Genomic DNA, 14,296 nt, shown 5'->3' on the forward strand with positions numbered 1-14,296 from the left:
TTTCTTCCATTATTGCTTCTACCTTCACACAAGGTGCTCATGGACTACACAGATTAATAAGCCACATTCTCACCTTAGGTCTGATGATGGAGGTAGCTTGATACAACTCTTTTGAAAGATATAGTGACACATGAGTTCAAGAGTAATGACTGATTCCAGTGGGAAGTGGCAAGGTAATGGAGAAGACTTTGTGGAAGAGGAAGAATTTGAGCTGGAGTGGAGTTTTCAGGACAGAGACGGGGAAAAGAGGTTCACAGCAGGGCTGACAGGCACAAACACACACGTGCAGTCACACATTCTCATTGACCACAGAGCCCTCCAGTGTCATTGGAGAGTAATGGGATGCAGTGGGATTTTGATGCCTTTGAATGTCTTAAGGAGGCTGGAGTTCATTCTGTAGGCTTCTATCACAAATCTTGAGTGACTATTGTGAGCAGTGGTTGGGTAGATGGATGATAACCTACTTATAGGTAGGTTTGTTGATTGATTGGAAGGGGCAAGATTGATCAGTGATCACATGATTTTTCTTCCGTGTTTTTTTCTTTATAGGAAGAACTTTCATCTGTTGAAGAAAAATTCAAAATTATTAAGAGAGCTAAAAAATTTGGACTCCCGTCAGTGGTATGTGAAAGTATATCAAACTACTTTATTCCTATTTTTGAGTATTCTTGGATAACAGATATAGCTGTAGGAATGAATACATCTATAGAGACACCCAGGAGTAGTTCTGTAACCTAGAATCTGATGACATTGGCACATGCCATCCTTTTGATACTTTTACCTTAAGGAATAAACTTTCATGTTTGCTGCCCTAAGAGGAGGCCAGTACTCCCACCTAATAGATGCCTTTTACTGGGTACCTTCCTGTGTGTCAGGCGGTTGACGTACATGCTCATTTAATCTCTGCAACGTCCGCTTTTTCACATGAGGAAGCAGAGGCTTACCTAGGTTGCATAACATGTTCATGGTCCCTCATCACCTGCAGGACCATATGATTTGGATCAGCCAGTGATCTGACTGCATAGCCCATGCTGCGCACCAGCGCATGGGCATTCTGTAGTCTTTGTTTTATGATGTTGGAAAGGTTAAAACAGTGTGTTGTAATTAAAAATCTCTATTATAAAGCCTCATTCTCTAAAGTTGGTCATATTCTCAGATCTACCGCTCTTCCATTCAGTCTCAGAAGCAATTCTAAAGATGAGCTCACAACCGTGAAAAGTTTTTGATTTGGGGGAATGCATGCTTGCAAAACCACCTAACTCAAGAGTAAATGTAGCACTTGGTATATAATAGGTGCTTTAAAAGCCTTGAAAAGGAGAAACTGTTTTAATTTTTCTTTTTAATAAAAAAAAAAAAAAAACCTGTTCTCGCCACCACCCCACTAAATGTACTGGTCTACTATCACATCGGCTCTCAAGTAAAGAATTCAGATAATCTTCCTCAAGTTTATTGTTTAACTTCTCACACTGTATTTTATTCACTACATTTTGCCTACCCCTTTTTTTAACTCATAAAGTTTTTAATATATTGTAAGCTATATGGTCTGAAAGGGTAGTGCAGTTGCTGACTGGAATAATTCTTTAGAATGCCCCTAGGATTGAATCAAAAGCAAAAGTGGATGAGGAAGCAAGGAGGAAGAAAAGAAACAACAAAAGCCTGCTTTAACCCAATATGCCTTGACAGGTCCTGTCCTGGTATTTGGGGAAGGTACTGGAGCTCTCTATTTCATTCATTCATTCATTCGGTCAGTCATTTATCCACTGCCATGCTTCCATTTTAAGGCACTTGGTTCCTCTCCTTGGCACTTAGGTGATGAGTTATGTACTGGCTGAGCAAGTATTTTCGCCACCATGTGTGATTTAGGTTGCTTTGTTATGATTTTTGTTGTTTATTTTGTAGTTTTGAGCAAAACTCAGAGATGGCACATCCTTAAAGTGCGTTTTCAAGCAAAGTCTTGATTCACATCACTGTGATTCACATGTCAGGCTCACACTGTTACTCTTTTTTGGTGGTCTGAATTCTTGAACTGCACATAAACACAATAATCAGTAATTAAACTCTAGTTGGAATTTTCTTTTACATATTTTTTTCTTACAAAAGTCATGTTGTTATGTCCCTAAGGACAGAGCAGATAAAACTGCACTAAGCTTACATGCTTCCTTTCACTCTTTCAGGAGCATCTAGTGTTAAGGTGGATTTGTCTATATTAGCCACTATATGGGAATCACTGGGGGTATAGGTTTTCTTTCCTGTCTCTTTTTTTCTTTTCTCTTCTTCACTTTTCAAGCCTCCCACGTGTCTTCCTAGTCAGCCAGGACTTCTTATAATTCAGGCGTCTCATATTTACGTACATCTTCCAAGTCTTGGTAATGTGCTTGTTTGGCGGCTCCAAACGAGTTGCCCTCTGCCGAAGGGTTTCTCTAGGTAGCTTTGCTGCTCTTGTGGAGAGTGGTAAGTATTTTAGTCTCATGAAATGTATAGGATTATAAAAGAAAGAGAGATACGGGACTAAAAGGTTCATTCATAGCAGTACCTGGGACTCTGGTCTGAAGCCAGCAATTCCATTGCTGTTTTAAAAGTCCTTATTTCTTGATACTCAGCTGAAACTTATGGTAAACTATGAATCTGTGGATTTGAGTTTAAAGAATTAAAATAAAACTTCTGAGAGGTGAAAAATCTAAAGAAATTATCCCTCCCACTGCCCATCCTCAGACTCAGTTTGCCAATTATTGTTGTGTTTCTGTTTCTGTAGAAGAGCAGACTGTTCTCTGTTGAAATTCTGTGAAGGATTTCTTCTGAAGGACGCAGGGATTCATTTCCTTCTTCCTCTTGCCTTGGGCAGCACAAATGGTTAAATGCTTGACTTCTAGCCAAAAGGTTGATGGTTTGAACCTACCCAGAGGCGCCTCCGAAGACAGGCCTAGTGATCTACTTCCGAAACGTCACAGAACTTGAAAACCCTATGGAGCAGTTCTATTCTGCACACATGGGGTTGCCATGAGTCAGAATCGACTTCAGTGGCAGCTAACAACGACTTGTCCTCCAGTGTTAAACAAGCAGTCATTTGGGTTCCAAACTCAACTTTTCAAACATATGCTGAATTATTCTGTGCTTCTTAGTAGTAAGTGAATATGTTGGTAACTTGTAATTGTGGCCAGTATGTTGAGTGTTAATGCACTTTAGTTGCATGAGTTACAGTTGAATTAGCTCCCTGGGGTGCTGTTGCAGTAAAATATACCTTTGAAAAGCTGTTGGCAAATCCTGTGCCCCTTGATTAACCTTTGCTTAAAACCCTAACTCCTGGATTTAGTGTCTACTTGACATCTGAAAGGCTATCAACTTATTTTATGGTAAAAGGTATTTTCAAAGTTCTTTAAAAAAAAAAGAAAGAAAGAAATAAGCCTGGGACCCTTCAGCTATGTGAAACCTAGGCTGTCATGCGTATTGGTCAGTTAGCAGGTAAGTTGTCCCTCAACTTTAACTTGGGACATTTCTATGTCTTGTATCAATTTATTTTGGCTGCTATTGAGGTATAGCTCCTTCTTAGCATGTCCGCAGGAAAAGTACAGATTATTTTACAGCCATTGTTTATATTCAAGCCTCAAGTTGCAGTATTGAAGAATTCTGCAGGGAAAATATTATAACAACCCAGGAAGCTTCAAAAGAAGATGGAAGGAATACACAGAGTCACAGTACCAAAAAGAATTGGTCAACATTCAGCCATTTCAGGAGGCAGCATATGATCAAGAACCAATGGTACTGAAGGAAAAGGTCCAGGCTGCACTAAAGGCATTGACAAAAAACAAGGCTCCAGGAATTGACGGAATACCAATTGAGATGTTTCAACAAACAGATGCAGCGCTGGAAGCACTCACTTGTCAATGCAAGAAATTTGGAAGACAACTACCTGGCCAACCAACTGGAAGAGATCCATATTTGTACACATTCCAAACAAAGGTGATGCAGCAGAGTGGAAATGATCAAACAATATCATTACTATCACACACAAGGAAAATTTTGCTGAAGATCATTCAAAAGTGGTTGCAGTAATACATCTGCAGGGAACTGCCAGAAATTCAAGCTGGATTCAGAAGAGGACGTGGAACAAGGGATATCATTGCAGATGTCAGATGGATCCTGGTTGAAAGAGAGAATATCAGAAAAATGTTTACCTGTGTTTTATTGACTATGCAAAGGCATTTGACTGTGCGGATCATAACAAATTATGGATAACATTGTGAAGAATGGGAATTCTGGAACACTTCATTGTGCTCACGAGGAACCTGTACTTAGACAAAGAAGCAGTCGTTGGAACAGAACAAGGGGATATTGCGTGGTTTAAAGTCAGGAAAGGTGTGCGTCAGGGTTATATCCTTTTACCATACTTATTCAATCTGTATGCTGAGCAAATAATTCAAGAAGCTGGACTGTATGCAGAAGAACAGGGCATCAGGATTGGAGGAAGACTCATTAACAACCTGCGTTATGCAGATGACACAGCCTTGCTTGCTGAAAGCAGAGGACTTGAAGCACTTAACTGATGAAGATCAAAGACCACAGCCTTCGGTATGGTTTACACCTCAACATAAAACAAAAATCCTCACAACTAGACCAATAAGCAGCTTCATGATAAACGGAAAAAATATTGAAGTTGTCAAGGATTTCATTTCGCTTGGATCCACAATCAACGCCCAGCAGTCAAGAAATGAAATGACGCATTGCATTAGGCAAATCTGCTGCAAAAGACTTCTTTAAAGTGTTGAAAAGCAAAGCTGTCTCTTTAAGGACTAAGGTGCGCCTGACCCAAGCCATGGTGTTTTCAGTCTCCTCATATGCATCTGGACAACGAATAAGAAAGACCAGGGAAGAACTGATGCATTTGAATTATGGTGTTGGCGAAGAATATTGAATATATCATGGACTGCCAGAAGAACAAATCTGTCTTGGAAGAAACACAGCCAGAATGCTCGTTAGAAGCAAGGATGGCGAGACTTGGTCTCACATACTTTGGACGTGTCATCAGGAGGGATCAGTCCCTTCGCCTTCACCTTCGCCTCGACAGTGCCTGGCAACAAAACATTGTATATGTAATGTGAAGTCAGCAAAGATGTAAATTATATGATGAACACTTGTAAATAACAGTGGGCTTCCCTTTTAAATATCACTCCCTTCTTGATAAGGTGAATGTTGAGATCACGTTTTTCTTTGTTTGGCTTTTTAATGTGATAGCACAAGGAAGCAGACCTATTCTCATCTAGCCCTAATAATAAAGAAAAATGCAATCTAATGAGGAGGGGGAAGTTATTGGTTTTATGTATGTGTGTTCCTGAATTACCTGCTCCTTCAGGCATTGGTTGTGCAGCCTGTGGCTGTGAAGTCCTGTTGATGTTGCTAATTATCATTTCAAAAGCCTGGCTCTAACAAGGCCAGATACAGTCTGCATCCTAGCAGGCTCTCCCGATGCTAACATTTTGGAGGATGTGAAATTTGATGGATGTTTACAGCTAAAGGTCACCTTTCCTCCCCTCTACATCAGTCATTCATTCAGGCTTAGGGCTAATGAGTTAATGAGAACTCAAGGACCTGCGAGCAGCTACAGTGTAAAGAATGTAGCCTTGAAACAGAATAAACAAAAACATTTCGGATAAACCAGAGATTGTTTTTATGTTATGTAAAGTCTGTAGAATAGAAAAAAATGAAATGCTGAAGACTTTGCAATATATAGAGACTGTTGAAAAAGACAGTCTTTTAGGTCATAGGCTATGATCTATGTTATCATTGGAGGCTCAGGTTACTCTGTCTCTTAGAATTAGCTGGTCACATTCTAGGATGTTAGTGTCCCCTGCCTGTTGCTCAGAATAACAGTAAGTGGTGTCACGATTTCAGTGCCCCTGCTGCGTGAGGACAAGCTTTCTGACAGTCAGAGAATACAGATTTCCACTAGAGCATCTGTTCCTCCGTCCATCACCATGAAACGTTCTCTCCTTGTAGCACCTGTCCCTTCAAGAGGTCTGCCCCAGAGGATGTCCTCAAGCCTTGCTAGTCCTAATGTTCAGGATGTTCATTCAGCCTTTCTGGTGGCAGCAGGACAGAATGTATCAAAAGCCTTAAAAATGGGCAGTGATTGAAGAATTCTTCTTCTATGACTATATCTTAAGGAAATATTAAAAATACTGTGAAAATGTCTTTAAAATTGGAAGCAACTTAAATGCTAATAAGGAGGGTTTACAAATATGATACATTAATATATTGGAATGTTTCACAACCATTTATAACTTTGTTGTAGAAGCACATAGTATAAAAAAGTGTTCACAAATATTTTAAGTGAAGAAATCAGTTGCAAAACAGAGTGTTGTAGCTTCTTATATTTGTGTGCAAAAATGCTCCCTAAAAAGGTAACAGCTGTATTTTTTGCTTACATGTTGAAATTACAAATGATTTCTTTTATTTGGTTCTTGTTTTCCCTTTCTGTATTTTCTAATTTTTCTCCCAAGTATGTCTATTACATGTAAACCATGAGGGGAAATGAATAAGCTATTTAAATAAATAGAAGGAGAGAACATTCCTCCCCCAGTTACTTATTTAACTTTGTAGTTCAGCTTATTAAGTAGAAAGATAACTCACTGCAGAAAGAAGTATTTGAGGATTTGTTACAATCTGGACCTCAGATTCCAGCAAAATGGATGTCTAATCAGATTACAATGTTGAGATATTAGACAATTAGACAATAGAAACGTTTTCATATTGTTTGAGCACTTGAGGGAGAGTTGTTCCTATGAGATTTTCCAGAATGTAATACAAAAATAAGAAGAATGTAATTGCTCTGGAAGTGGTAATTCACATTTCTTTTAAAAAACAGACTAGAGTAGAACTCTAGGCGGATGGAGCCGTGAAATGAATGAGTCTTGTTTAAAGCTCTGTTTGAATAAGAACTGTGTTTTTATCTCTAAACTATCACCAAATTACTGGTTATAGGTCCGGTTATATTGGCACTTTAGGATATAATTTGTAGAAATTGATTATTAATACATTGAAATACATTATCTCTGGTCAGCTCAACCTGTATGCGAAGGTCTGTGCTAGATATACAAAAACCACAAAGACAGGCTTCTTTCCTCAATGTGCGTTCACATTTCCTTGATTTAACAGTAGAGCGCTCTTATGGAGGAAGTGGATGAGGGCTTGTATGGGCAAAAGAAGTTTCCATGAACATCCACCCCTCTCACCAGGTACCCTCAGAATAGTCTTAGCACAGGGTCAGTGCCCCTCCTCACAAAGAAAATACCTAAATATGTTCTCCTTAGGGGAAGTTTCTGTTTCTCATGAAGTCTTGACAAATCTTACAATTCCAGTAGGGAACTACCCAATATTCTTATCTCAAAGTGTAGAAAGAAAAGTATGGACAGCCACATAGATCTATTCACAGCTAATATCTATTTGAAATATTTTGAAAGGTTTTTTTTTTTTTTTTTTAACCAAAAGTGGAAATAACATGTTATTCTCTGACATGGTGTTCAGTAGATTGTATTGTTGAGAGTGTGATCTCTGGAATCAGACTGCCTTGTTTCAGTTCCTTGTCTCCTGTTGCTGTGTGCGCTTTTTGTTTACCTTCTATGCCTCCTTTCAGCCACCTCTACAAGGCAGGTGATGATGATAGCACCTATCTCATTAGGGTGCTTGTGAAGAATAAATGAGATTATGTCTTAAACCTTAGAACAGCGACTGACACCTAGTAAGAGCTCAGTAAATATTAGCTCTGTAATGGGAGTCATGCTGGGGGTAGCAGTCAAACAAAATTTTACCTGTAAGAATTCTAATGCCTGTTAATTTAAAAATTTACAGCCGTGAAACACACAAAATCGCAGTGTTTTACATTGCTGAAGGCCAAGAAGACAAGTGTTCCATCCTCTCCAATGAAAGAGGGAGCCAAGCATATGAAGACTTTGTTGCCGGACTTGGATGGGAGGTAATTCATGTCATTCAGTAGGTGCTTATTGACCAGCAGTATTTAAAGACATGTATAAACTAGACATTGATCTCCCTCATTTTTATCCATGTTTTCACATTCAAACATAGCGTGGGTAGCATTCTGGAGTTGAAGAATATGTTGAATTTGACATCTTCTATTAGTTGGCTTTTCCACTCTTTATACATGAACTTTTGTTTCCTGTTAGTATTATTTGATTTGCCTTTTGCCAGAACTGAATAGTCAGATGGGCTTACCTAGCTGTAGACAGTTTATAGTAAGAGAAGACAAGATGTGGGCAGAGAAGCAATGGGTTTGGCCACAGTATGGAGATTGGAGAAGAAATCAATAACTTGGTAGGTGAAAAGATGAAGAAAGAGTTGGATGAAGTCAAATGTTGGAATGAAAATAGAATATATTAGCCATGATGGTTTAAATAGCAGCCTACTTCCCTAAGGTAGATCCCAGGATGATTGATATGGAAAAAAGATTGGTTTTGTTGTTGTTTTTTTTTTTTACAAGTAATACTCTGATACAGACATATGTACATTTATACACACAAACACATATTTGTATCCAGAAACATAAATCGGTGGGAAAATGTACCCCCTGAATCTAAAATAACTCAGAGTAGTTAAAATGGAAATCAGTATATCTGAAATCATGTTCTTACTTTTGTTTTGGTCGCTCAGTTCCCTGTGCTGTGGGAAGCTCCCTGGGTGCATTAATAGCGAGCACCGCTTGTCTCTGAGAGCTCAGTGTTAACAAGCGGAAGGGTGTGGAGATGGGGTGGGGATGGGGTAAGGGTACAGCAAGGTCAAGACCATGTCCTTGTTTAAAAAGTCCAGTAAGTTTTAGTCTAAAGGAGTTATTACACTTCCAACAAATTGTTGTTGTTCTTACTGATAGGGTGACTTCTTATTTGTTATAGAATATGCTTATTATTTAACTAATACATTTTTAAACCATACATTTTTAACTAAAGTTTTAAGAAAAAGTTAGAACATTAACTCGGTATATATGTTGGTTATATTTGGCACAGAAGTGATTCTTCTATTTCTTTCTTTCAAGTGTGTTAGAAGAGGTACTTTATCGAAAGTAAAAAAATTTTGATCTAGGCGCTGACTAAGCAGTGAACATTCACACCTTAGCTTTAAAATGAATTATGACTAACAGACTTTGGTGATGGTGTAAATTGGAACAACCCCTTTGAAAGGCAGTTTGGCACTAGCTGTTAAATTATGGAACAGCTCAACCCCTTACCCCAACATCCTATAGAAACATTCCTTTGAGTGCTCCCTCAAGTGTGAGGATGTCCACACTAGCCGTTTGAGAAAGCAGAAACCCCCACAAACTCATCAGGAGGGAAGCTGTGCGTGCGTGCATGCGTGTGTGTGTATATGTGTGTTTGGCTGTGTATAGTGGGGGCGGAGGGAGAGTGGGAGAAATATGTGCCAAACTGTTGATAGTGGTTTTCTTTAGTAGGTAGAATTATGGAGCATTTTCATTTTTAAAATTCTTTATTTCTTTAATAGTTTAATTTTGTCTGACTTTGTATTTCATTTGTTTGTAATCAGAAAGACAGAAATAAAAATAGAGTTGTTTTTAATCCACATTCTTGCTTAGTAAGTAAGAACAGCCATTTTGATCTCCATCCTCTTTCCCCTTGCAACCTGCACCAGGTGGATCTTTCAACCCACTGTGGGTTCATGGGCGGCCTTCAGCGCAATGGCAGCACGGGGCAGACCGCCCCCTACTATGCTACCTCAACCGTGGAAGTGATTTTCCACGTTTCCACGAGGATGCCGTCAGACTCAGATGATTCACTCACCAAAAAGGTAAGGGGCCTCCTCAGGGACCTCTTAGCGCCCTCGTTTGTGGGTGAGGCTCTACTGAAACTGGAGGGAGGCCACAGGGCAGCATGAGTAAGACTGATTTCCTCTGGACTCCAAATCGCTGTCTTTCTTTCTCAGTCTACAGTTTTGCTTAATCTAAAATGTCCTAATTGACACACACTGCATAAAGAAATTTATGAAAAGCAGTCACTCGAGTTTTAAATCCTAAGATTAAGGTCTAGGAAAAGGAACCATCTTAATTGTTGTTATTTTTGGGTTTTTCTCTACATGAATATTACCCTACAGAAGTTAGCAGTTTTAACCTGTCAGACTGATAAAGATCATGAAATGTCATAAGCCTGTGCTGCAGGGTTGTAGGAAAGCAGGCCCCTCTCAGACACTACTGTGAGGTAATTTGGCAGTATCTATCAAAGTGACAAGTGGGCGTGTGCTGCTGCCCAGCGGATCCACCTCTGGCGCTTACCTGGAGTCCTCCTTGAACTTGGGCCTGGGAGCGGTTTTCTCTAGAATGCAAAGGAAACCTCCTCCATCCCTGAGGAAACACCCAGGATGCACAGCCCAATACTTCCAACCTGTGGGATGTTTACCTCAGGTGACCATCTGGTAAGAACTAAGGAGTTTTGGACTGTGAAGGGAGCTTAGAAATCTGATCCCACTTCTGTAAGTCCCAGGTGAGAGAAGAGTCCCAGAGTGACCATGACTATAACCCAGAACCGAGGAACTGAGGACAGCAGCTGGATGGGTCAGGAAGCATGTCATTCAGACACTGACTAAGGCTGGCCTTTGACGCGGTGTGTGGTGGTTGTAGCCAAGCCCTTTAGGCAGGCAGACCTGGGTTCAAATGTGCATCAAGTTACTTAACCAGCCTGTGCCTCAGTTTCCCCATCTATCAAATGAGATTAAAAACACAGCCTTGTCACAGGGTTGTTTGAAATAAATGAGATCATACCTATAAAATTGCTCAGCACAGCGCCTGGGAAGATCTCTGTAAGTGTCAGCCATCATCCTTGCCCACAGGTCCGATTCTTTTTCCCTGCCCCCTTAGCCAGATGATTGATATGGGCCAGCGGGCCTCACGGTCACTGCGTCAGTCTTTCCTCTACGGTCTTGCTTTCTCAACGCTGCGGCAGCAGATGTCTAGACCACATACGGTGGTGTGCCACGGCATGCAGGAGACCCCAGAATTCCTCACAGCACAGCCAGACACCTCCAACAGCAGTGACGTGTCTCCTAGGCTCCCTGACCCTGCTCTTCTCGGGCTATCTGAGAGGACCACCTGCTGTTGTGCTCTCCTGTGGATGGGGGTGCTACAGCCCAGAGGTGCTGGCAGACACTGGTTCCCACAGGGCGTGGGGGAACTGGCTGTAGGTCCTGGGTATTGATGGCTGCCTCTGTCTGCTGTGCGCTTATGGAAGGGGACCCTGACCCTCATAAAGAGTTCACTTGTATCTCAGAGAATCTGTTTCAGATTATCAAGACCTAGGTGGGGCTTACACATCGTTTTTATTTGCAATATCTGGTAAATTGTCATCATATTCTATGGTTTTCTTATGAATGAGAACAATTTTGGTAAAATATATATTTACAGTTATGTGCCACATAGTACCTATTCAGGCAACCTCCGACCACATATAAGTCCGTGGTCCCATAGGTTATATCAAGTTTAGCGATCCTGATCGGAGAACAGGACAGAGTAGACGTAACACTTTAGAAACCCTCCCAAACCATGCAGTTTTCATTAGCATCACAAAGTAGTGCACGCATTCGTTATTATAAACCATCGCATATATTTAACTCAAATTTTTAATGTAATAGGCTTTATGGCAGTCTCTTCTTAAGTACGAGCTGTCTCTGACGTTCCTAACCCAGGGACTGCCTGTATATAACATGGCCTTTGCACAAAGTCCAAATCATACGATGTCCTATTTCACAGAACGTATTGTGGATGTTAAACGACACGTGACTGTGTATATAAAATGCACTTTTATTCGATTATTTCTTAAGGAAAGTGGGGTTGTCTTTTTTTGAGAAAAGACATATCATTTTCTTGATGAAACACCATGCTACAAATAATGTTCCGAGGCTTGGCCTAGTTGAGAGATTCCCTACTGTAATAATCAAAATTCAGCTGATACCTTTTGCAGCTCCAAGATTTAGCTTCATTAGCGGTAAACTCTCTTTATCAGGATGTCTCACAGCTAGACTAAAAATCAGTCCCAGTAACAGCAGCCCACGGTTCCTGTCTTATTCTAACTAAATTGCCCCTAACAGTTTAAAAATGAGCTGCAAAATTCTAAAGTGATTTGTGCTCTCTTCTCTCCCTGTCATGGGGGACTTTTTCAGTCCTGCAATCCGGCTGGAACCCCATACTGAACTTTTGATCCTTCTCTGCAGAAATTTGTTAGCTCTAGCTAGATTAGATTTTTCACAGCTAATCTAACTGCTGTAGGGGTTTGCAGAGTGGGGACAGAGCTCTGCTATTGGATTTGTCCAATTCATTTGACTCCAGGACTATAATTGCACTTATGTCTTACAAGGCTTTTATAGCCTCCGGCTGGCCAGCAGCATAAAAAACAAATTGGCAGTGATACAGTGCGAGTGAAGGGGGATGAAAGGCCCACATTATCAGTCTCCAGGCAGCACTGTTCTGGCAGGAAGTTTCTTGGTTAATTTACAAATAAAACTTAGATTTTAGGATGGGCACACTGTCAGCTGAACAATGGGAATGTCAGGCCTGACTGTTACTTAGTAAACGTAGCAGCCGGGCCCACTAAGGGGCAGGAATTCTTCAATCAAACAGATGAGTCCTTCTGGAGCCAGCTGGCGATGTAATGCAGTTAGTTGGGAAAGGAGGTCAGCCTATTAGGTGTGTACCACAACCAGTGTCACCAGTGGCGTGGCAACTGGCAGCAGCAGGCAGAATGGCTCGGGCAGAGGGACTTTGAAACTCTGTCATAAGGAGAAATGGCAGGACACAGCACTGATTTCTTAAGAGTTAGGAACGAAGCATTTGTTCTGAGCCTGGTAAGCATTAGTGCGTTCTGAAGCCTGTTGTGCAGCTGAAGCAGTGGTTGGCATGAGTTATAGCTCCATTTGAGAAGGAAACCCATCAGTCTCCTTCCGGATTACACAGGAATCAGATGAACTTAACTTTGGTACACTGAGCACTTGCACTCGTTGATTTCTAATTTGAGTGCCTTTAATAATGAAGACTTTCCAAAACTGGCAAAATGACATCTCTGCAATAAAACCGCTTTTCAACTGAGCAACACTTTTGAGGTATGCAGAGTGTTCCCCTGTGCTCTGACGTGGCTGACAGTTTCGTCAGATCAGGTGTATTGTTTTACATCCTTGTGTTCTTGTAGGCAGAAGAGTGTGTTTTTGCTCTGTGCTCCACAGTTACCAGCCAGTTACTCCTTGGCCTTAGCTGTTAGTTTGTGAATCAGTTAATTAAACTGTGACGTGTCCAGATGTCCGAGGCACATAACATTGAAAGCGCTATGAGATGATGAATATTGTATTATTGACACACAAAAATGATTCTTCCTTGATTTCATCCTTGCTGCCCTGGTAGGATGAGTCTGTTAGTGTGACACCATGCGCCCTTCTGTGGTCTAGAACACAGCTGCAAACAACTCTAGGAAAGACTAACTTGGGGTATGTAACTGAATGACTCAGTTCAGAAAAGGGAGAATAATTGCAGAATTTCAATATTCACCATATTATCTCAGAGCTAACACTTTGCAACTTACACTTCTGGATCAAAAGGAGCTGTCCGACGGCTTAGGGTGCTGGCATCGGGTGCTAGCAGCACGTTTAAAGCCTGTTTAGTAGGTGAGTTGTTGCCAGACATTTGTGCCAGCATTCTCCCAGGGGTCACAGAACCACGGGGAGGGTTGGCTTTCTTTACACGATGAGAGGGATAGGTGTGACCCTGGGCTGCCCCAGCTCTATCGCAGTTACTTTCTGCTGGTCTTAACACACACACGCACACGCACGCACACACGCACACGCGCACACACACACGCGCACACGCAGGTTTCAATTAGATACTACTAATGTTTCCCTTGAAAACATGGCTTTGTTGCTGGCCATCTGGCTACCATGTTTTTACTCCAGCAGGACTGAATTTCAGGAGTATGTTGTGAGGTCCCTATGTGATTGAAGAAGAAAAGCCCTGGTCTCTAAGGTGGAGACAGATATAGACACATGTTCAGTGTTATTATGAGAACCCAGTGTCATCTTTTTTTTTTTTTTTTTGGTAACTATTTATGTAATGGGTTGTCTGCTACCCTTTTAGCTCCTGTAAGTATATGGGGAAGGAGGAGAAGAAACACAAAAAGATACACTGGGTAATTTTGCATACTGAGAGTCACAGACACCATTAAATTGCTCTGGCTCATCGTTCCTTGTGCTCATCACCCACACTGCATTTGTCCTGGAGCCCATATTCACACAGCTGAATCGTGTACCC

General features: G+C 41.0%; 1 protein-coding gene across 4 annotated transcripts in view; it reads left to right on the forward strand.

Annotated features, from left to right (window-relative positions):
- The window catches only part of RALGAPA2 (Ral GTPase activating protein catalytic subunit alpha 2), a 388,120-nt gene that overhangs the window by 243,402 nt on the left and 130,422 nt on the right, over window positions 1-14,296 (forward strand). For all 4 annotated transcript variants that reach the window (XM_023731401.1, XM_023731398.1, XM_023731400.1 and 1 more), the window contains exons 33-35: window positions 550-621; window positions 7,843-7,966; window positions 9,649-9,804. In XM_023731401.1, the coding sequence (XP_023587169.1) occupies window positions 550-621; window positions 7,843-7,966; window positions 9,649-9,804 (352 nt within the window). The remainder of the gene's footprint in view (window positions 1-549; window positions 622-7,842; window positions 7,967-9,648; window positions 9,805-14,296) is intronic.

Source organism: Trichechus manatus, unplaced genomic scaffold (genome assembly GCF_000243295.1).
Source record: "Trichechus manatus latirostris isolate Lorelei unplaced genomic scaffold, TriManLat1.0 scaffold00042, whole genome shotgun sequence".
Classification (NCBI taxonomy): domain Eukaryota; kingdom Metazoa; phylum Chordata; class Mammalia; order Sirenia; family Trichechidae; genus Trichechus; species Trichechus manatus.